Below are 21,156 nucleotides of genomic sequence, written 5' to 3' on the forward strand. Positions count from 1 at the left end.
TAGAGATCCAGGGCTTTGATATTATACTCGGCATGGATTGGTTATCTTCTCATCACGCTAGTATTGATTGTTACAAAAAAATAATTACCTTCTGCATACCAGATCAGCCTATATTTTTCTTTGAGGGCATTAAGCATGATTTGCCTCCTTGCTTAATATCCGCACTTCAAGCTTATCATCTTATGCAGAAAGGTTGTTTTTGTTATATGGTGTGTGTAAAGGAGCATTCAAATCAGGAAACCCACCTAGATGAAATTTCAGTGGTCAAAGAATTCCCTGATGTATTTCCAGATGACTTGCCTGGTTTACCTCTAGATAGAGAGGGTGAATTTGCTATTGATCTAGCCCCCAGTACAACCCCAATATCTAAGCCTCCCTACAGAATGGCACCACTTGAGCTAGAAGAATTAAAGAAGCAAATACAAGAATTATTAGATAAGGGTTTCATACGACCCAGTGTATCCCCATGGGGTGCTCCGGTACTTTTAGTGAAGAAGAAGGATGGAACATTGAGGCTTTGTATTGATTATAGACAGTTGAATCAGGTGACCATCAAAAACAAATATCCTATACCTAGAATTGATGATTTGTTTGATCAATTGCAAGGTGCACAAGTATTCTCTAAGATTGACCTGAGGTCAGGTTACTATCAGTTAAAGATCAAGGAGGAGGATATTTCAAAAACAGCTTTTAGAACTCGATATGGTCATTATGAATTCTTGGTGATGCCTTTTGGTTTGACTAATGCCCCTACAGCTTTTATGGAACTAATGAATAGGATATTTCAACCGCTCTTGGATATCTGTGTAATTGTATTTATTGATGACATATTGGTGTATTCAAAGAATAATCAGGAGCATGAGGAACACTTGAGAGATGTGCTGTCCATACTAAGAGAAAAGAAGTTGTATGCGAAGTTCAGCAAATGTGAATTTTGGTTGAATGAAGTTGCTTTCTTAGGCCATGTGATTTCAGGGAAGGGCATATCTGTTGATCCAAGGAAAATAGAAGCTGTAGTTGAATGGGAAGTACCAACAAATGTAACAGAAGTTAGAAGTTTCTTGGGCATGGCAGGTTATTACAGGAGATTTGTGGAGGGATTTTCTCGAATTGCTCAACCTCTCACCAAACTCACTAAGAAGAATATGAAATTTGTATGGGGCGATGATTGTGAGCAAAGCTTTCAAGAGTTAAAAAGAAGATTAACTAGTGCCCCTATTCTCACTATTCCAAGTGGTAGTGAGGGATTTGTAGTTTATACTGATGCTTCAAGAAAGGGCCTAGGATGTGTTTTGATGCAGGAAGGGAGAGTAGTTGCTTATGCTTCTAGGCAACTTAAAGGTTATGAATTGAATTATCCAACTCATGATTTGGAATTAGCAGCAATCATTTTTGCTCTAAAGATTTGGAGACATTATTTGTATGGTCGACAGTTTGAAATCTTCACTGATCACAAGAGTTTAAAATATATTTTCACTCAGAAAGAGTTAAACATGAGGCAGCGAAGATGGATAGAACTTCTGAAGGATTATGATTGTACCATCCGTTATCACCCAGGCAAGGCCAATGTTGTAGCTGATGCACTTAGTAGGAAATCTACAAGTTTTATGGCTAGTCTGGTCGTGAAGCAATGGAAGCTAATAGAAGAAAATTTTGATTTGAAAGCTTTGAGGAAAGAGCAAGACTCGATGATTTTGATGGCCTCCATTCAAGTGCAGTCTGATCTTATGCAACAAATTAAGGAGGGACAATTACGAGATCCACACTTAATCTACTTGAGGAGTGAAGTAGAAAAGGAATTGAAGCCACAATTTCAAGTTTCAAAGGATGGCCTATTGAGATTTGGGGAGAGAGTATGTGTACCAAATGAACTAGATATCAAGAATCAAATCCTAAATGAAAGTCATACTTCAAAGTACGCCCTACACCCTGGGAGCACTAAGATGTATAGAGATCTTCAAAGTTATTATTGGTGGGAAGGCATGAAGAAGGAAATTGCAATGTATGTTTCAAAATGTTTAACATGTCAGCAAATCAAAGTAGAACACCAAAGACCTGGAGGGTTGCTGCAACCTTTAGTTATACCTGAATGGAAATGGGAATGTATTACTATGGATTTTGTTTCAGGACTACCCAGAACCTCGAGGAAGCATGATGCTATTTGGGTTATCATTGATAGGTTAACAAAATCTGCACATTTCCTACCGATTAATATGACTTATTCGCTTGATAGACTTGCAGATTTATATGTCAGTGAAATAGTAAGACTTCATGGTGTTCCAAAGGAGATCATCTCTGATAGAGACTCTAGATTTCTCTCTAGATTCTGGAGAAGATTGCAGGAGTCGATGGGCACTAAAGTTAAGTTTAGTACTGCATATCATCCTCAGACTGATGGTCAGTCAGAAAGAACAATTCAAACACTTGAGGATTTGCTTAGAGCCTATGTTATGGATTGGAAAGGTGAATGGGATAAGGATATTTCACTTGTTGAGTTCACGTATAACAATAGTTATCATTCAAGTATTCAGATGGCTCCTTATGAAGCTTTATATGGGCGAAAGTGCATAACACCTATATGTTGGGAGGAAGTTGGGGACAGAAAGTTGTTAGCACCGGACCTGGTACAAGAAACTACCGAGAAAATTCAAGTTATAAGGAAAAGGTTAAAAGCTGCTCAAGGTCGTCAAAAGAGTTATGCCGATAATAGGAGACGAGATATTGAGTTTGAAATCGGAGATTTTGTATTCTTAAAAGTCTCCCCTTCCAAAGGCATTATAAGGTTTGGGAAGAAAGGAAAGTTAAGCCCAAGATTTATTGGACCTTTTGAGGTTCTTGAGAGGGTTGGTTCTGTCGCTTACAAGATTGCCTTACCACCAGCATTGAGCCATGTCCATGATATATTTCATGTCTCGATGATTAGAAAGTATATGTATGACCCTTCTCACATCATTAAGTATGAGCTGGTGGAGTTCGATAAAGATTTATCCTATGTGGAAGAGCCTATTCAGATTATTGATAAGGAAGAAAAAGTCCTAAGGAATCGGGTCATCCCACTGGTTCAAGTAAATTGGAGACATCATTCTGGAGAAGAGACAACTTGGGAGCTAGAAGAGGAAATGAAAAAGGTGTATCCTCGTCTTTTCATCGAATAGAGGTACGATAAATTTAGAGGACTAAATTTTTCTTTTAAGGGGGGGAGAGTGTAACACCCCTCATTTCCGAATGTTCGTATAAATTTTTGGTGATAATGTAAGCATCTATTTTAATTGACAAAAGAAATAGAGTATGAATCAGAGGTAACTTATTTTTAAGATTTGGGAGATCTGTTCAAAAAAAAAAAAAAAGAGAAAAAGAAAGAATCTGAGGACCTATATGTAAACCCTAAGGACCTAATCGTGAATATGATAAAAACAAGGACTAAACTGCAAAATGCACCAAATGACAAATTCCACCGCTTAAGCTTCTCTGCCTTCGTTGTTAAGGAAGCAGAGGAGGCAGCTCGTGGGTGATCAGGGAAAGAAAGAAGAAGAAGAAGAAGAAGAAGAAGAAGAAGAAGAAGAGAAAGAAAATTGGGGCTTTTGGGGTTCTTGCTTTAATCTTTTCATTGGGGATCAAAATTTTCAAAGGCAAGTGTTCTAACCCCAATCCTACATAAGTATTAGACTCTGTTTTTATGTTGATTCAAAATAAATTGGAAGATTTTTATTTAGAAACTGATATGTTCCTCTTTGGACATAGAACTATGGATTCTGAAAGTTTTCGGTAAACTGACCCCTAAGCACTGTTTCGGCCCTAAGTTTTAGTACAGAATGAGAATTCAGGCAGGAACTATTTTTGTTTGAAACTAGACTCGTATGTCTTTCTTTTGACACCGATTTTGTAGATTTTGGACACCGAATACTTACCCAAAGTTTCAAAAGAGCCTATAGACGCTGTAAAACAGAGTTCAAGATTTCTGACCTTTCGAAACTAAAACGCCTATAACTCCCTGTTGAAAATTCTGATTTGTACCAAACTGATTTTATCTGAAACTAGACTTGAAATCCTCTCTTTTGACGTATAGTTTGAAAATTTTGGAGTTCAATTGCTCACCCTATCGTCTGTTGAATCCGATCCTATAAAGTCCGCAAACCAGTGATTGTGATTTTGACCTTATGTTACCAAATCAGAGGTAACTCTGTGTTGGGAGCCCTATTTCATATGAAATCTGTTCCATCCGAATATAGATTGATATATGGTTCGACCATAGCCTTCTTGTGGGTATTGGAGCATAATTGTTATTCTGAAATATTTGTTTGATGTGCCACTGGAATTCTGTCCGAAATCGAGCTTTGGTCGATTTCGCGTATTCTGTTCCATTTCCTTTGGATACCTGAATTCGCCTAATCTTCTTATTGGAATTGAGCTGGTTATGATTGCTTGGAATCCCTGTACACTCTTGCTTTCAATTCTTTCCCTAAAATGAATATTTTGTGAGAGATTTGTTCCTTGCATCACATTGTTTTTGAAAAGGCACATGTACGTTTGGTTGTTCCGCGTGTGCTTCCGTTATATGCTGCAATTTGTTGAAACTGTCCTTTTGTACTCTGGTGTGTGGGATTGTCTGGACCTTTGCCAGAAATGGTAAAGGGTATGCGCTGATTTGCCCGCTTTGTGGGGTCCCGCTTTGTGGGATATTCTGATATGCGCTATTTGCCCGCTTTGTGGGGTCCCGCTTTGTGGGATATTGCTTAGAGCCTGCGATGCTCTGCCGGCCCCTTTGACTTCACCTAGACGTGGGTGGATGGAGCTCCCAGACGTGGGAGACTTTTGTCAGGTGGTCATTCAGAAATGGATGAATCACATTCTGACTGAGATCCCACTACACCCTCTATATGTTTGATATGATATCCAGAGTTTTTGTGAGTTATTTCTGTTCGTACTCTGGATAGTTATGATATGATTGCAACGTCAAGGACGACGTTTGAGCTTTGGTACGACATATGAGTTTGATATGCTATGAAATGCTTCATTCACTGTTGATTTTGCTTCGTAATGTTCCATATGTCGTTGATGTGATTTGGAACATTTTATATGCCATTGATAAGCTCCGATATGTTTCCTTTGTTTCTGATATGCTCCAATTACTCTATGCCCCATCTGTCAGGAACCAAATATGTATGATTAAAAAGGACAATTATGATTCTGCTCCTAATGATATTATGTATACGAAATCGTATATTCTGCTTTGTGTTTGAAACTGCATCTCTTTGGAAATTGTACTATTTTGATATGGATATGTTAGTCACTTGCTGAGCTCTTTATGCTCACCCCATTTGTTGATAAATTTTTCAGGATAGCGTATCGCTTGCTTAAATGTTAAGAATGGGCTGAGGCAGTGGAAAATTTAGAAGACGTTGGGCAGAACTTTTGTTAGCATATATGTAGTTGTGTATAAGCTACCTTGCATCTAATGAAAAGTGACTATGAATCTAAACCGGTGGATTTTGTGTAAGTTAAAGGATCCCTCATGTATAGGGTTTTGGAATGTTAAATTAAATTCGTGTAATGATATGAACTTATGGTAAATCGATGATTGTGGTGACTGCATAGATTTCCCCACTTGTGGATTTATATTGTGGTATTTATTTTGATGTGTTGAGTTCAGATTGTATAAATTATCGAGTGATGTGTGCTATGTTTATGAATTGCACAGGGTTATGAATTGGTAAATTATAGAAGTGAAATTCTTGATCTGAATGTTTTCTTAGTGACCTCAAATGTGTGTTTGGATCCTGGGTTAGTTGTGATGAAAAATTTTAAATATCATGGATATTTTTAGGGGCGTGACAGAGGTGGTATCAGAGCCTGATTTGAGAATCACTAAGAATATTATCTTTATTTGAGGTTTATTGACTGTCATTAGAGATTGATCGAAGAAAATGTTCTTTTGATGTTTTAGGAAGCGAGGATGACGAGATCATCTGGTTCTCCTGTTGCATCTACTGCTGATCAATTGAGTGGTATTATGCGGACTTTGGAGACTATGGCACATGTGATGCAACAACAACAACAACCTGCCCAACAAGGAAATAATGATGGGACAGAGACATCAAACCAGACGGGGTTGGGAATTGGACAGTTTAAGAAGCTTAGTCCTCCCAGTTTCAGTGGTGAGTCTGATCCAATGGTGGCGGAACGGTGGATGATGCAGATAGAGAAAATATTTGATGCCTTTAATTACTCTGATGAACGAAAGGTTTTTCTTGCCACCTTTATGCTGGAGGGAGAAGCTGAACACTGGTGGAGAATGATTAAGAGGATGTCTGAAATCAAACATGAGCCAATGACATGGAAGTTATTCCAAGAAAAGTTTAACGATAAATATTTTTCAGAATGTATGAGAGAGCAAAAAGAATTGGAGTTCTTGAATCTTATCCAGGGAAGTATGACGGTTACAAAGTATGAATCTAAATTTACTGAGCTCTCCAGGTTTGCCACACATATGACTGATGATGAATCTAGAAAGGCAAGAAGGTTTGAAAGGGGATTACGGCCGGCAATAAGAAGCCGAATGTCAGCTTTAAAATTACAAACATATGCTGATACGGTAGAAAGAGCTTTGAAAATTGAAAGAGACATGGAGGAAATTCAAGAAATCATTGGCAAGAACCAAAGGGACAAATTTACTAGCAAAAGCAGGAGAGTAAATGAATACGAAGATAGTAACAAGAGGTTTAAGACATCTGGATTTGAGAAAAGGAAACCATGGGGGAGGACTCAGTTATGTGAAAAATGCGGGTTAAATCATGAGACAAGTCGGTGTTTTCGGGTGACTGGAGCATGTTTTAATTGTGGAAAGCTAGGTCATCAAATAAAAGATTGCCCACTGAACAGGAAAAGAGAGCCACTGTCTCCTAGACCCTCAGCCCATGCTAGAGTATACGCTATCACTGAACAAGATTCTAGAGCTTCTAAATCAGTGGTGGAAGGTATTCTTCATGTTTCTAAAAGAAATGCAAAAGTTTTGTTTGATCCCGGCTCCAACTTATCGTTTGTTTCAAAATACTTTGCTTGTCACTTGGATATTCCACCTAAACCCCTGGATTATATGTTATATGTAACAACTGCTGTTGGAGATTCATTGGCAACAAACTTGGTCTACCCATCTTGTTTGATCTCTATTGGAGACCACGAATTCCTTGCTGATTTGATTCTTCTAGAGATCCAGGGCTTTGATATTATACTCGGCATGGATTGGTTATCTTCTCATCACGCTAGTATTGATTGTTACAAAAAAATAATTACCTTCTGCATACCAGATCAGCCTATATTTTTCTTTGAGGGCATTAAGCATGATTTGCCTCCTTGCTTAATATCCGCACTTCAAGCTTATCATCTTATGCAGAAAGGTTGTTTTTGTTATATGGTGTGTGTAAAGGAGCATTCAAATCAGGAAACCCACCTAGATGAAATTTCAGTGGTCAAAGAATTCCCTGATGTATTTCCAGATGACTTGCCTGGTTTACCTCTAGATAGAGAGGGTGAATTTGCTATTGATCTAGCCCCCAGTACAACCCCAATATCTAAGCCTCCCTACAGAATGGCACCACTTGAGCTAGAAGAATTAAAGAAGCAAATACAAGAATTATTAGATAAGGGTTTCATACGACCCAGTGTATCCCCATGGGGTGCTCCGGTACTTTTAGTGAAGAAGAAGGATGGAACATTGAGGCTTTGTATTGATTATAGACAGTTGAATCAGGTGACCATCAAAAACAAATATCCTATACCTAGAATTGATGATTTGTTTGATCAACTGCAAGGTGCACAAGTATTCTCTAAGATTGACCTGAGGTCAGGTTACTATCAGTTAAAGATCAAGGAGGAGGATATTTCAAAAACAGCTTTTAGAACTCGATATGGTCATTATGAATTCTTGGTGATGCCTTTTGGTTTGACTAATGCCCCTGCAGCTTTTATGGAACTAATGAATAGGATATTTCAACCGCTCTTGGATATCTGTGTAATTGTATTTATTGATGACATATTGGTGTATTCAAAGAATAATCAGGAGCATGAGGAACACTTGAGAGATGTGCTGTCCATACTAAGAGAAAAGAAGTTGTATGCGAAGTTCAGCAAATGTGAATTTTGGTTGAATGAAGTTGCTTTCTTAGGCCATGTGATTTCAGGGAAGGGCATATCTGTTGATCCAAGGAAAATAGAAGCTGTAGTTGAATGGGAAGTACCAACAAATGTAACAGAAGTTAGAAGTTTCTTGGGCATGGCAGGTTATTACAGGAGATTTGTGGAGGGATTTTCTCGAATTGCTCAACCTCTCACCAAACTCACTAAGAAGAATATGAAATTTGTATGGGGCGATGATTGTGAGCAAAGCTTTCAAGAGTTAAAAAGAAGATTAACTAGTGCCCCTATTCTCACTATTCCAAGTGGTAGTGAGGGATTTGTAGTTTATACTGATGCTTCAAGAAAGGGCCTAGGATGTGTTTTGATGCAGGAAGGGAGAGTAGTTGCTTATGCTTCTAGGCAACTTAAAGGTTATGAATTGAATTATCCAACTCATGATTTGGAATTAGCAGCAATCATTTTTGCTCTAAAGATTTGGAGACATTATTTGTATGGTCGACAGTTTGAAATCTTCACTGATCACAAGAGTTTAAAATATATTTTCACTCAGAAAGAGTTAAACATGAGGCAGCGAAGATGGATAGAACTTCTGAAGGATTATGATTGTACCATCCGTTATCACCCAGGCAAGGCCAATGTTGTAGCTGATGCACTTAGTAGGAAATCTACAAGTTTTATGGCTAGTCTGGTCGTGAAGCAATGGAAGCTAATAGAAGAAAATTTTGATTTGAAAGCTTTGAGGAAAGAGCAAGACTCGATGATTTTGATGGCCTCCATTCAAGTGCAGTCTGATCTTATGCAACAAATTAAGGAGGGACAATTACGAGATCCACACTTAATCTACTTGAGGAGTGAAGTAGAAAAGGAATTGAAGCCACAATTTCAAGTTTCAAAGGATGGCCTATTGAGATTTGGGGAGAGAGTATGTGTACCAAATGAACTAGATATCAAGAATCAAATCCTAAATGAAAGTCATACTTCAAAGTACGCCCTACACCCTGGGAGCACTAAGATGTATAGAGATCTTCAAAGTTATTATTGGTGGGAAGGCATGAAGAAGGAAATTGCAATGTATGTTTCAAAATGTTTAACATGTCAGCAAATCAAAGTAGAACACCAAAGACCTGGAGGGTTGCTGCAACCTTTAGTTATACCTGAATGGAAATGGGAATGTATTACTATGGATTTTGTTTCAGGACTACCCAGAACCTCGAGGAAGCATGATGCTATTTGGGTTATCATTGATAGGTTAACAAAATCTGCACATTTCCTACCGATTAATATGACTTATTCGCTTGATAGACTTGCAGATTTATATGTCAGTGAAATAGTAAGACTTCATGGTGTTCCAAAGGAGATCATCTCTGATAGAGACTCTAGATTTCTCTCTAGATTCTGGAGAAGATTGCAGGAGTCGATGGGCACTAAAGTTAAGTTTAGTACTGCATATCATCCTCAGACTGATGGTCAGTCAGAAAGAACAATTCAAACACTTGAGGATTTGCTTAGAGCCTATGTTATGGATTGGAAAGGTGAATGGGATAAGGATATTTCACTTGTTGAGTTCACGTATAACAATAGTTATCATTCAAGTATTCAGATGGCTCCTTATGAAGCTTTATATGGGCGAAAGTGCATAACACCTATATGTTGGGAGGAAGTTGGGGACAGAAAGTTGTTAGCACCGGACCTGGTACAAGAAACTACCGAGAAAATTCAAGTTATAAGGAAAAGGTTAAAAGCTGCTCAAGGTCGTCAAAAGAGTTATGCCGATAATAGGAGACGAGATATTGAGTTTGAAATCGGAGATTTTGTATTCTTAAAAGTCTCCCCTTCCAAAGGCATTATAAGGTTTGGGAAGAAAGGAAAGTTAAGCCCAAGATTTATTGGACCTTTTGAGGTTCTTGAGAGGGTTGGTTCTGTCGCTTACAAGATTGCCTTACCACCAGCATTGAGCCATGTCCATGATATATTTCATGTCTCGATGATTAGAAAGTATATGTATGACCCTTCTCACATCATTAAGTATGAGCTGGTGGAGTTCGATAAAGATTTATCCTATGTGGAAGAGCCTATTCAGATTATTGATAAGGAAGAAAAAGTCCTAAGGAATCGGGTCATCCCACTGGTTCAAGTAAATTGGAGACATCATTCTGGAGAAGAGACAACTTGGGAGCTAGAAGAGGAAATGAAAAAGGTGTATCCTCGTCTTTTCATCGAATAGAGGTACGATAAATTTAGAGGACTAAATTTTTCTTTTAAGGGGGGGAGAGTGTAACACCCCTCATTTCCGAATGTTCGTATAAATTTTTGGTGATAATGTAAGCATCTATTTTAATTGACAAAAGAAATAGAGTATGAATCAGAGGTAACTTATTTTTAAGATTTGGGAGATCTGTTCAAAAAAAAAAAAAAAGAGAAAAAGAAAGAATCTGAGGACCTATATGTAAACCCTAAGGACCTAATCGTGAATATGATAAAAACAAGGACTAAACTGCAAAATGCACCAAATGACAAATTCCACCGCTTAAGCTTCTCTGCCTTCGTTGTTAAGGAAGCAGAGGAGGCAGCTCGTGGGTGATCAGGGAAAGAAAGAAGAAGAAGAAGAAGAAGAAGAAGAAGAAGAAGAAGAGAAAGAAAATTGGGGCTTTTGGGGTTCTTGCTTTAATCTTTTCATTGGGGATCAAAATTTTCAAAGGCAAGTGTTCTAACCCCAATCCTACATAAGTATTAGACTCTGTTTTTATGTTGATTCAAAATAAATTGGAAGATTTTTATTTAGAAACTGATATGTTCCTCTTTGGACATAGAACTATGGATTCTGAAAGTTTTCGGTAAACTGACCCCTAAGCACTGTTTCGGCCCTAAGTTTTAGTACAGAATGAGAATTCAGGCAGGAACTATTTTTGTTTGAAACTAGACTCGTATGTCTTTCTTTTGACACCGATTTTGTAGATTTTGGACACCGAATACTTACCCAAAGTTTCAAAAGAGCCTATAGACGCTGTAAAACAGAGTTCAAGATTTCTGACCTTTCGAAACTAAAACGCCTATAACTCCCTGTTGAAAATTCTGATTTGTACCAAACTGATTTTATCTGAAACTAGACTTGAAATCCTCTCTTTTGACGTATAGTTTGAAAATTTTGGAGTTCAATTGCTCACCCTATCGTCTGTTGAATCCGATCCTATAAAGTCCGCAAACCAGTGATTGTGATTTTGACCTTATGTTACCAAATCAGAGGTAACTCTGTGTTGGGAGCCCTATTTCATATGAAATCTGTTCCATCCGAATATAGATTGATATATGGTTCGACCATAGCCTTCTTGTGGGTATTGGAGCATAATTGTTATTCTGAAATATTTGTTTGATGTGCCACTGGAATTCTGTCCGAAATCGAGCTTTGGTCGATTTCGCGTATTCTGTTCCATTTCCTTTGGATACCTGAATTCGCCTAATCTTCTTATTGGAATTGAGCTGGTTATGATTGCTTGGAATCCCTGTACACTCTTGCTTTCAATTCTTTCCCTAAAATGAATATTTTGTGAGAGATTTGTTCCTTGCATCACATTGTTTTTGAAAAGGCACATGTACGTTTGGTTGTTCCGCGTGTGCTTCCGTTATATGCTGCAATTTGTTGAAACTGTCCTTTTGTACTCTGGTGTGTGGGATTGTCTGGACCTTTGCCAGAAATGGTAAAGGGTATGCGCTGATTTGCCCGCTTTGTGGGGTCCCGCTTTGTGGGATATTCTGATATGCGCTATTTGCCCGCTTTGTGGGGTCCCGCTTTGTGGGATATTGCTTAGAGCCTGCGATGCTCTGCCGGCCCCTTTGACTTCACCTAGACGTGGGTGGATGGAGCTCCCAGACGTGGGAGACTTTTGTCAGGTGGTCATTCAGAAATGGATGAATCACATTCTGACTGAGATCCCACTACACCCTCTATATGTTTGATATGATATCCAGAGTTTTTGTGAGTTATTTCTGTTCGTACTCTGGATAGTTATGATATGATTGCAACGTCAAGGACGACGTTTGAGCTTTGGTACGACATATGAGTTTGATATGCTATGAAATGCTTCATTCACTGTTGATTTTGCTTCGTAATGTTCCATATGTCGTTGATGTGATTTGGAACATTTTATATGCCATTGATAAGCTCCGATATGTTTCCTTTGTTTCTGATATGCTCCAATTACTCTATGCCCCATCTGTTAGGAACCAAATATGTATGATTAAAAAGGACAATTATGATTCTGCTCCTAATGATATTATGTATACGAAATCGTATATTCTGCTTTGTGTTTGAAACTGCATCTCTTTGGAAATTGTACTATTTTGATATGGATATGTTAGTCACTTGCTGAGCTCTTTATGCTCACCCCATTTGTTGATAAATTTTTCAGGATAGCGTATCGCTTGCTTAAATGTTAAGAATGGGCTGAGGCAGTGGAAAATTTAGAAGACGTTGGGCAGAACTTTTGTTAGCATATATGTAGTTGTGTATAAGCTACCTTGCATCTAATGAAAAGTGACTATGAATCTAAACCGGTGGATTTTGTGTAAGTTAAAGGATCCCTCATGTATAGGGTTTTGGAATGTTAAATTAAATTCGTGTAATGATATGAACTTATGGTAAATCGATGATTGTGGTGACTGCATAGATTTCCCCACTTGTGGATTTATATTGTGGTATTTATTTTGATGTGTTGAGTTCAGATTGTATAAATTATCGAGTGATGTGTGCTATGTTTATGAATTGCACAGGGTTATGAATTGGTAAATTATAGAAGTGAAATTCTTGATCTGAATGTTTTCTTAGTGACTTCAAATGTGTGTTTGGATCCTGGGTTAGTTGTGATGAAAAATTTTAAATATCATGGATATTTTTAGGGGCGTGACAGAGGTGGTATCAGAGCCTGATTTGAGAATCACTAAGAATATTATCTTTATTTGAGGTTTATTGACTGTCATTAGAGATTGATCGAAGAAAATGTTCTTTTGATGTTTTAGGAAGCGAGGATGACGAGATCATCTGGTTCTCCTGTTGCATCTACTGCTGATCAATTGAGTGGTATTATGCGGACTTTGGAGACTATGGCACATGTGATGCAACAACAACAACAACCTGCCCAACAAGGAAATAATGATGGGACAGAGACATCAAACCAGACGGGGTTGGGAATTGGACAGTTTAAGAAGCTTAGTCCTCCCAGTTTCAGTGGTGAGTCTGATCCAATGGTGGCGGAACGGTGGATGATGCAGATAGAGAAAATATTTGATGCCTTTAATTACTCTGATGAACGAAAGGTTTTTCTTGCCACCTTTATGCTGGAGGGAGAAGCTGAACACTGGTGGAGAATGATTAAGAGGATGTCTGAAATCAAACATGAGCCAATGACATGGAAGTTATTCCAAGAAAAGTTTAACGATAAATATTTTTCAGAATGTATGAGAGAGCAAAAAGAATTGGAGTTCTTGAATCTTATCCAGGGAAGTATGACGGTTACAAAGTATGAATCTAAATTTACTGAGCTCTCCAGGTTTGCCACACATATGACTGATGATGAATCTAGAAAGGCAAGAAGGTTTGAAAGGGGATTACGGCCGGCAATAAGAAGCCGAATGTCAGCTTTAAAATTACAAACATATGCTGATACGGTAGAAAGAGCTTTGAAAATTGAAAGAGACATGGAGGAAATTCAAGAAATCATTGGCAAGAACCAAAGGGACAAATTTACTAGCAAAAGCAGGAGAGTAAATGAATACGAAGATAGTAACAAGAGGTTTAAGACATCTGGATTTGAGAAAAGGAAACCATGGGGGAGGACTCAGTTATGTGAAAAATGCGGGTTAAATCATGAGACAAGTCGGTGTTTTCGGGTGACTGGAGCATGTTTTAATTGTGGAAAGCTAGGTCATCAAATAAAAGATTGCCCACTGAACAGGAAAAGAGAGCCACTGTCTCCTAGACCCTCAGCCCATGCTAGAGTATACGCTATCACTGAACAAGATTCTAGAGCTTCTAAATCAGTGGTGGAAGGTATTCTTCATGTTTCTAAAAGAAATGCAAAAGTTTTGTTTGATCCCGGCTCCAACTTATCGTTTGTTTCAAAATACTTTGCTTGTCACTTGGATATTCCACCTAAACCCCTGGATTATATGTTATATGTAACAACTGCTGTTGGAGATTCATTGGCAACAAACTTGGTCTACCCATCTTGTTTGATCTCTATTGGAGACCACGAATTCCTTGCTGATTTGATTCTTCTAGAGATCCAGGGCTTTGATATTATACTCGGCATGGATTGGTTATCTTCTCATCACGCTAGTATTGATTGTTACAAAAAAATAATTACCTTCTGCATACCAGATCAGCCTATATTTTTCTTTGAGGGCATTAAGCATGATTTGCCTCCTTGCTTAATATCCGCACTTCAAGCTTATCATCTTATGCAGAAAGGTTGTTTTTGTTATATGGTGTGTGTAAAGGAGCATTCAAATCAGGAAACCCACCTAGATGAAATTTCAGTGGTCAAAGAATTCCCTGATGTATTTCCAGATGACTTGCCTGGTTTACCTCTAGATAGAGAGGGTGAATTTGCTATTGATCTAGCCCCCAGTACAACCCCAATATCTAAGCCTCCCTACAGAATGGCACCACTTGAGCTAGAAGAATTAAAGAAGCAAATACAAGAATTATTAGATAAGGGTTTCATACGACCCAGTGTATCCCCATGGGGTGCTCCGGTACTTTTAGTGAAGAAGAAGGATGGAACATTGAGGCTTTGTATTGATTATAGACAGTTGAATCAGGTGACCATCAAAAACAAATATCCTATACCTAGAATTGATGATTTGTTTGATCAACTGCAAGGTGCACAAGTATTCTCTAAGATTGACCTGAGGTCAGGTTACTATCAGTTAAAGATCAAGGAGGAGGATATTTCAAAAACAGCTTTTAGAACTCGATATGGTCATTATGAATTCTTGGTGATGCCTTTTGGTTTGACTAATGCCCCTGCAGCTTTTATGGAACTAATGAATAGGATATTTCAACCGCTCTTGGATATCTGTGTAATTGTATTTATTGATGACATATTGGTGTATTCAAAGAATAATCAGGAGCATGAGGAACACTTGAGAGATGTGCTGTCCATACTAAGAGAAAAGAAGTTGTATGCGAAGTTCAGCAAATGTGAATTTTGGTTGAATGAAGTTGCTTTCTTAGGCCATGTGATTTCAGGGAAGGGCATATCTGTTGATCCAAGGAAAATAGAAGCTGTAGTTGAATGGGAAGTACCAACAAATGTAACAGAAGTTAGAAGTTTCTTGGGCATGGCAGGTTATTACAGGAGATTTGTGGAGGGATTTTCTCGAATTGCTCAACCTCTCACCAAACTCACTAAGAAGAATATGAAATTTGTATGGGGCGATGATTGTGAGCAAAGCTTTCAAGAGTTAAAAAGAAGATTAACTAGTGCCCCTATTCTCACTATTCCAAGTGGTAGTGAGGGATTTGTAGTTTATACTGATGCTTCAAGAAAGGGCCTAGGATGTGTTTTGATGCAGGAAGGGAGAGTAGTTGCTTATGCTTCTAGGCAACTTAAAGGTTATGAATTGAATTATCCAACTCATGATTTGGAATTAGCAGCAATCATTTTTGCTCTAAAGATTTGGAGACATTATTTGTATGGTCGACAGTTTGAAATCTTCACTGATCACAAGAGTTTAAAATATATTTTCACTCAGAAAGAGTTAAACATGAGGCAGCGAAGATGGATAGAACTTCTGAAGGATTATGATTGTACCATCCGTTATCACCCAGGCAAGGCCAATGTTGTAGCTGATGCACTTAGTAGGAAATCTACAAGTTTTATGGCTAGTCTGGTCGTGAAGCAATGGAAGCTAATAGAAGAAAATTTTGATTTGAAAGCTTTGAGGAAAGAGCAAGACTCGATGATTTTGATGGCCTCCATTCAAGTGCAGTCTGATCTTATGCAACAAATTAAGGAGGGACAATTACGAGATCCACACTTAATCTACTTGAGGAGTGAAGTAGAAAAGGAATTGAAGCCACAATTTCAAGTTTCAAAGGATGGCCTATTGAGATTTGGGGAGAGAGTATGTGTACCAAATGAACTAGATATCAAGAATCAAATCCTAAATGAAAGTCATACTTCAAAGTACGCCCTACACCCTGGGAGCACTAAGATGTATAGAGATCTTCAAAGTTATTATTGGTGGGAAGGCATGAAGAAGGAAATTGCAATGTATGTTTCAAAATGTTTAACATGTCAGCAAATCAAAGTAGAACACCAAAGACCTGGAGGGTTGCTGCAACCTTTAGTTATACCTGAATGGAAATGGGAATGTATTACTATGGATTTTGTTTCAGGACTACCCAGAACCTCGAGGAAGCATGATGCTATTTGGGTTATCATTGATAGGTTAACAAAATCTGCACATTTCCTACCGATTAATATGACTTATTCGCTTGATAGACTTGCAGATTTATATGTCAGTGAAATAGTAAGACTTCATGGTGTTCCAAAGGAGATCATCTCTGATAGAGACTCTAGATTTCTCTCTAGATTCTGGAGAAGATTGCAGGAGTCGATGGGCACTAAAGTTAAGTTTAGTACTGCATATCATCCTCAGACTGATGGTCAGTCAGAAAGAACAATTCAAACACTTGAGGATTTGCTTAGAGCCTATGTTATGGATTGGAAAGGTGAATGGGATAAGGATATTTCACTTGTTGAGTTCACGTATAACAATAGTTATCATTCAAGTATTCAGATGGCTCCTTATGAAGCTTTATATGGGCGAAAGTGCATAACACCTATATGTTGGGAGGAAGTTGGGGACAGAAAGTTGTTAGCACCGGACCTGGTACAAGAAACTACCGAGAAAATTCAAGTTATAAGGAAAAGGTTAAAAGCTGCTCAAGGTCGTCAAAAGAGTTATGCCGATAATAGGAGACGAGATATTGAGTTTGAAATCGGAGATTTTGTATTCTTAAAAGTCTCCCCTTCCAAAGGCATTATAAGGTTTGGGAAGAAAGGAAAGTTAAGCCCAAGATTTATTGGACCTTTTGAGGTTCTTGAGAGGGTTGGTTCTGTCGCTTACAAGATTGCCTTACCACCAGCATTGAGCCATGTCCATGATATATTTCATGTCTCGATGATTAGAAAGTATATGTATGACCCTTCTCACATCATTAAGTATGAGCTGGTGGAGTTCGATAAAGATTTATCCTATGTGGAAGAGCCTATTCAGATTATTGATAAGGAAGAAAAAGTCCTAAGGAATCGGGTCATCCCACTGGTTCAAGTAAATTGGAGACATCATTCTGGAGAAGAGACAACTTGGGAGCTAGAAGAGGAAATGAAAAAGGTGTATCCTCGTCTTTTCATCGAATAGAGGTACGATAAATTTAGAGGACTAAATTTTTCTTTTAAGGGGGGGAGAGTGTAACACCCCTCATTTCCGAATGTTCGTATAAATTTTTGGTGATAATGTAAGCATCTATTTTAATTGACAAAAGAAATAGAGTATGAATCAGAGGTAACTTATTTTTAAGATTTGGGAGATCTGTTCAAAAAAAAAAAAAAAGAGAAAAAGAAAGAATCTGAGGACCTATATGTAAACCCTAAGGACCTAATCGTGAATATGATAAAAACAAGGACTAAACTGCAAAATGCACCAAATGACAAATTCCACCGCTTAAGCTTCTCTGCCTTCGTTGTTAAGGAAGCAGAGGAGGCAGCTCGTGGGTGATCAGGGAAAGAAAGAAGAAGAAGAAGAAGAAGAAGAAGAAGAAGAAGAAGAGAAAGAAAATTGGGGCTTTTGGGGTTCTTGCTTTAATCTTTTCATTGGGGATCAAAATTTTCAAAGGCAAGTGTTCTAACCCCAATCCTACATAAGTATTAGACTCTGTTTTTATGTTGATTCAAAATAAATTGGAAGATTTTTATTTAGAAACTGATATGTTCCTCTTTGGACATAGAACTATGGATTCTGAAAGTTTTCGGTAAACTGACCCCTAAGCACTGTTTCGGCCCTAAGTTTTAGTACAGAATGAGAATTCAGGCAGGAACTATTTTTGTTTGAAACTAGACTCGTATGTCTTTCTTTTGACACCGATTTTGTAGATTTTGGACACCGAATACTTACCCAAAGTTTCAAAAGAGCCTATAGACGCTGTAAAACAGAGTTCAAGATTTCTGACCTTTCGAAACTAAAACGCCTATAACTCCCTGTTGAAAATTCTGATTTGTACCAAACTGATTTTATCTGAAACTAGACTTGAAATCCTCTCTTTTGACGTATAGTTTGAAAATTTTGGAGTTCAATTGCTCACCCTATCGTCTGTTGAATCCGATCCTATAAAGTCCGCAAACCAGTGATTGTGATTTTGACCTTATGTTACCAAATCAGAGGTAACTCTGTGTTGGGAGCCCTATTTCATATGAAATCTGTTCCATCCGAATATAGATTGATATATGGTTCGACCATAGCCTTCTTGTGGGTATTGGAGCATAATTGTTATTCTGAAATATTTGTTTGATGTGCCACTGGAATTCTGTCCGAAATCGAGCTTTGGTCGATTTCGCGTATTCTGTTCCATTTCCTTTGGATACCTGAATTCGCCTAATCTTCTTATTGGAATTGAGCTGGTTATGATTGCTTGGAATCCCTGTACACTCTTGCTTTCAATTCTTTCCCTAAAATGAATATTTTGTGAGAGATTTGTTCCTTGCATCACATTGTTTTTGAAAAGGCACATGTACGTTTGGTTGTTCCGCGTGTGCTTCCGTTATATGCTGCAATTTGTTGAAACTGTCCTTTTGTACTCTGGTGTGTGGGATTGTCTGGACCTTTGCCAGAAATGGTAAAGGGTATGCGCTGATTTGCCCGCTTTGTGGGGTCCCGCTTTGTGGGATATTCTGATATGCGCTATTTGCCCGCTTTGTGGGGTCCCGCTTTGTGGGATATTGCTTAGAGCCTGCGATGCTCTGCCGGCCCCTTTGACTTCACCTAGACGTGGGTGGATGGAGCTCCCAGACGTGGGAGACTTTTGTCAGGTGGTCATTCAGAAATGGATGAATCACATTCTGACTGAGATCCCACTACACCCTCTATATGTTTGATATGATATCCAGAGTTTTTGTGAGTTATTTCTGTTCGTACTCTGGATAGTTATGATATGATTGCAACGTCAAGGACGACGTTTGAGCTTTGGTACGACATATGAGTTTGATATGCTATGAAATGCTTCATTCACTGTTGATTTTGCTTCGTAATGTTCCATATGTCGTTGATGTGATTTGGAACATTTTATATGCCATTGATAAGCTCCGATATGTTTCCTTTGTTTCTGATATGCTCCAATTACTCTATGCCCCATCTGTCAGGAACCAAATATGTATGATTAAAAAGGACAATTATGATTCTGCTCCTAATGATATTATGTATACGAAATCGTATATTCTGCTTTGTGTTTGAAACTGCATCTCTTTGGAAATTGTACTATTTTGATATGGATATGTTAGTCACTTGCTGAGCTCTTTATGCTCACCCCATTTGTTGATAAATTTTTCAGGATAGCGTATCGCTTGCTTAAATGTTAAGAATGGGCTGAGGCAGTGGAAAATTTAGAAGACGTTGGGCAGAACTTTTGTTAGCATATATGTAGTTGTGTATAAGCTACCTTGCATCTAATGAAAAGTGACTATGAATCTAAACCGGTGGATTTTGTGTAAGTTAAAGGATCCCTCATGTATAGGGTTTTGGAATGTTAAATTAAATTCGTGTAATGATATGAACTTATGGTAAATCGATGATTGTGGTGACTGCATAGATTTCCCCACTTGTGGATTTATATTGTGGTATTTATTTTGATGTGTTGAGTTCAGATTGTATAAATTATCGAGTGATGTGTGCTATGTTTATGAATTGCACAGGGTTATGAATTGGTAAATTATAGAAGTGAAATTCTTGATCTGAATGTTTTCTTAGTGACCTCAAATGTGTGTTTGGATCCTGGGTTAGTTGTGATGAAAAATTTTAAATATCATGGATATTTTTAGGGGCGTGACACCGATGCCCGAGTCCACGGCCCGAAGCCTTCTGTTGATATGTCGACCGATCCACCGGCCCGACGTCCAATCTTCTGACATGTTCCTTCGGCACAACATGATTTTCCTGCTTTAATTGTCTCATCCTGATCGAAGCATCCTGCATCACTCAAAACGCAGATTAAATCATATATCAAGTAGTTTCATCATCAAAATACGAGATTCAACATTTAATTGATGCAGATTTATTATTTAATTAATTATTAAATGCTTTACATGACTTATTTGATGAATGCAAAATAATTAGTAGAAAATATTAATTATTAAAAAAGGAGCATGATATTCTTATTAGTAACTTCGATAAATTAAAAACTGAACATAATGATAGTTTAGCTCTATGTATGAAATGCCATGATCTAGAAACTCTCCAAAAGGAGAACTTGCTACTTAAAGACACCTTAAAGAAATTCGAGGTTGGTAGCAAGTCTCTGAATATGATCCTTACAAATAAGGGTCACGTTCCTAAATGAGGTGGAATTGGATTTATGAGAAGTCCTCACCAAAATCCAACTACCTTCATTAAAGGTCCTATCTTGCATGTTTCACACCAAAGCAAATGTAACTTTTGTTGCAAATATGGACATAGAACTTATCATTGTCCATTCAAGAAAGTTAGTCTAAACAAATTGATTTGGGTTCCTAAAGGAACAATGATAAATTCCATACAACATAACAAACAATTTAGATCAGTTTTTTAGGCACCCAAGATTAAATGGGTACCTAAAAATCATCCTTTTTTGTAGAAACATATACCATCACAAGCTACGAGCAAGAGATGGTATTTTAATAATGGATGCTCAAGGCATATGACCGGAGATCCATTTCAATTCTCTAAGCTCACTAGCATAGACGAAGGTTATGTTACCTTCGGAGACAACAA

The 21,156-nt window shown here is 37.9% G+C and overlaps 2 protein-coding genes across 2 annotated transcripts; both read left to right on the forward strand.

The window, feature by feature from the left end:
- The first annotated feature begins 3,501 nt into the window (after nt 1-3,501).
- On the forward strand, nt 3,502-12,806 carry LOC135632641 (uncharacterized). The gene is made up of 3 exons (XM_065141279.1): nt 3,502-3,633; nt 5,949-6,974; nt 12,540-12,806. Exons 2-3 carry the CDS (start codon nt 5,954-5,956, stop codon nt 12,542-12,544), a joined length of 1,026 nt encoding a protein of 341 aa, XP_064997351.1. The 5' UTR covers nt 3,502-3,633; nt 5,949-5,953; the 3' UTR covers nt 12,545-12,806.
- LOC135632642 (uncharacterized) lies at nt 10,704-20,008 on the forward strand. Its single transcript, XM_065141281.1, has 3 exons — nt 10,704-10,835; nt 13,151-14,176; nt 19,742-20,008. Exons 2-3 carry the CDS (start codon nt 13,156-13,158, stop codon nt 19,744-19,746), a joined length of 1,026 nt encoding a protein of 341 aa, XP_064997353.1. The 5' UTR covers nt 10,704-10,835; nt 13,151-13,155; the 3' UTR covers nt 19,747-20,008.
- Nucleotides 20,009-21,156: the final 1,148 nt, after the last annotated feature.

This window comes from Musa acuminata, chromosome BXJ3-3 (genome assembly GCF_036884655.1).
Source record: "Musa acuminata AAA Group cultivar baxijiao chromosome BXJ3-3, Cavendish_Baxijiao_AAA, whole genome shotgun sequence".
NCBI classification, from domain to species: domain Eukaryota; kingdom Viridiplantae; phylum Streptophyta; class Magnoliopsida; order Zingiberales; family Musaceae; genus Musa; species Musa acuminata.

Excerpts from the sequence above, each read along its gene's own strand:
- LOC135632641 (XM_065141279.1), top strand. The coding sequence starts at position 5,954 with ATGACGAGATCATCTGGTTCTCCTGTTGCATCTACTGCTGATCAATTG.
- LOC135632642 (XM_065141281.1), top strand. The coding sequence starts at position 13,156 with ATGACGAGATCATCTGGTTCTCCTGTTGCATCTACTGCTGATCAATTG.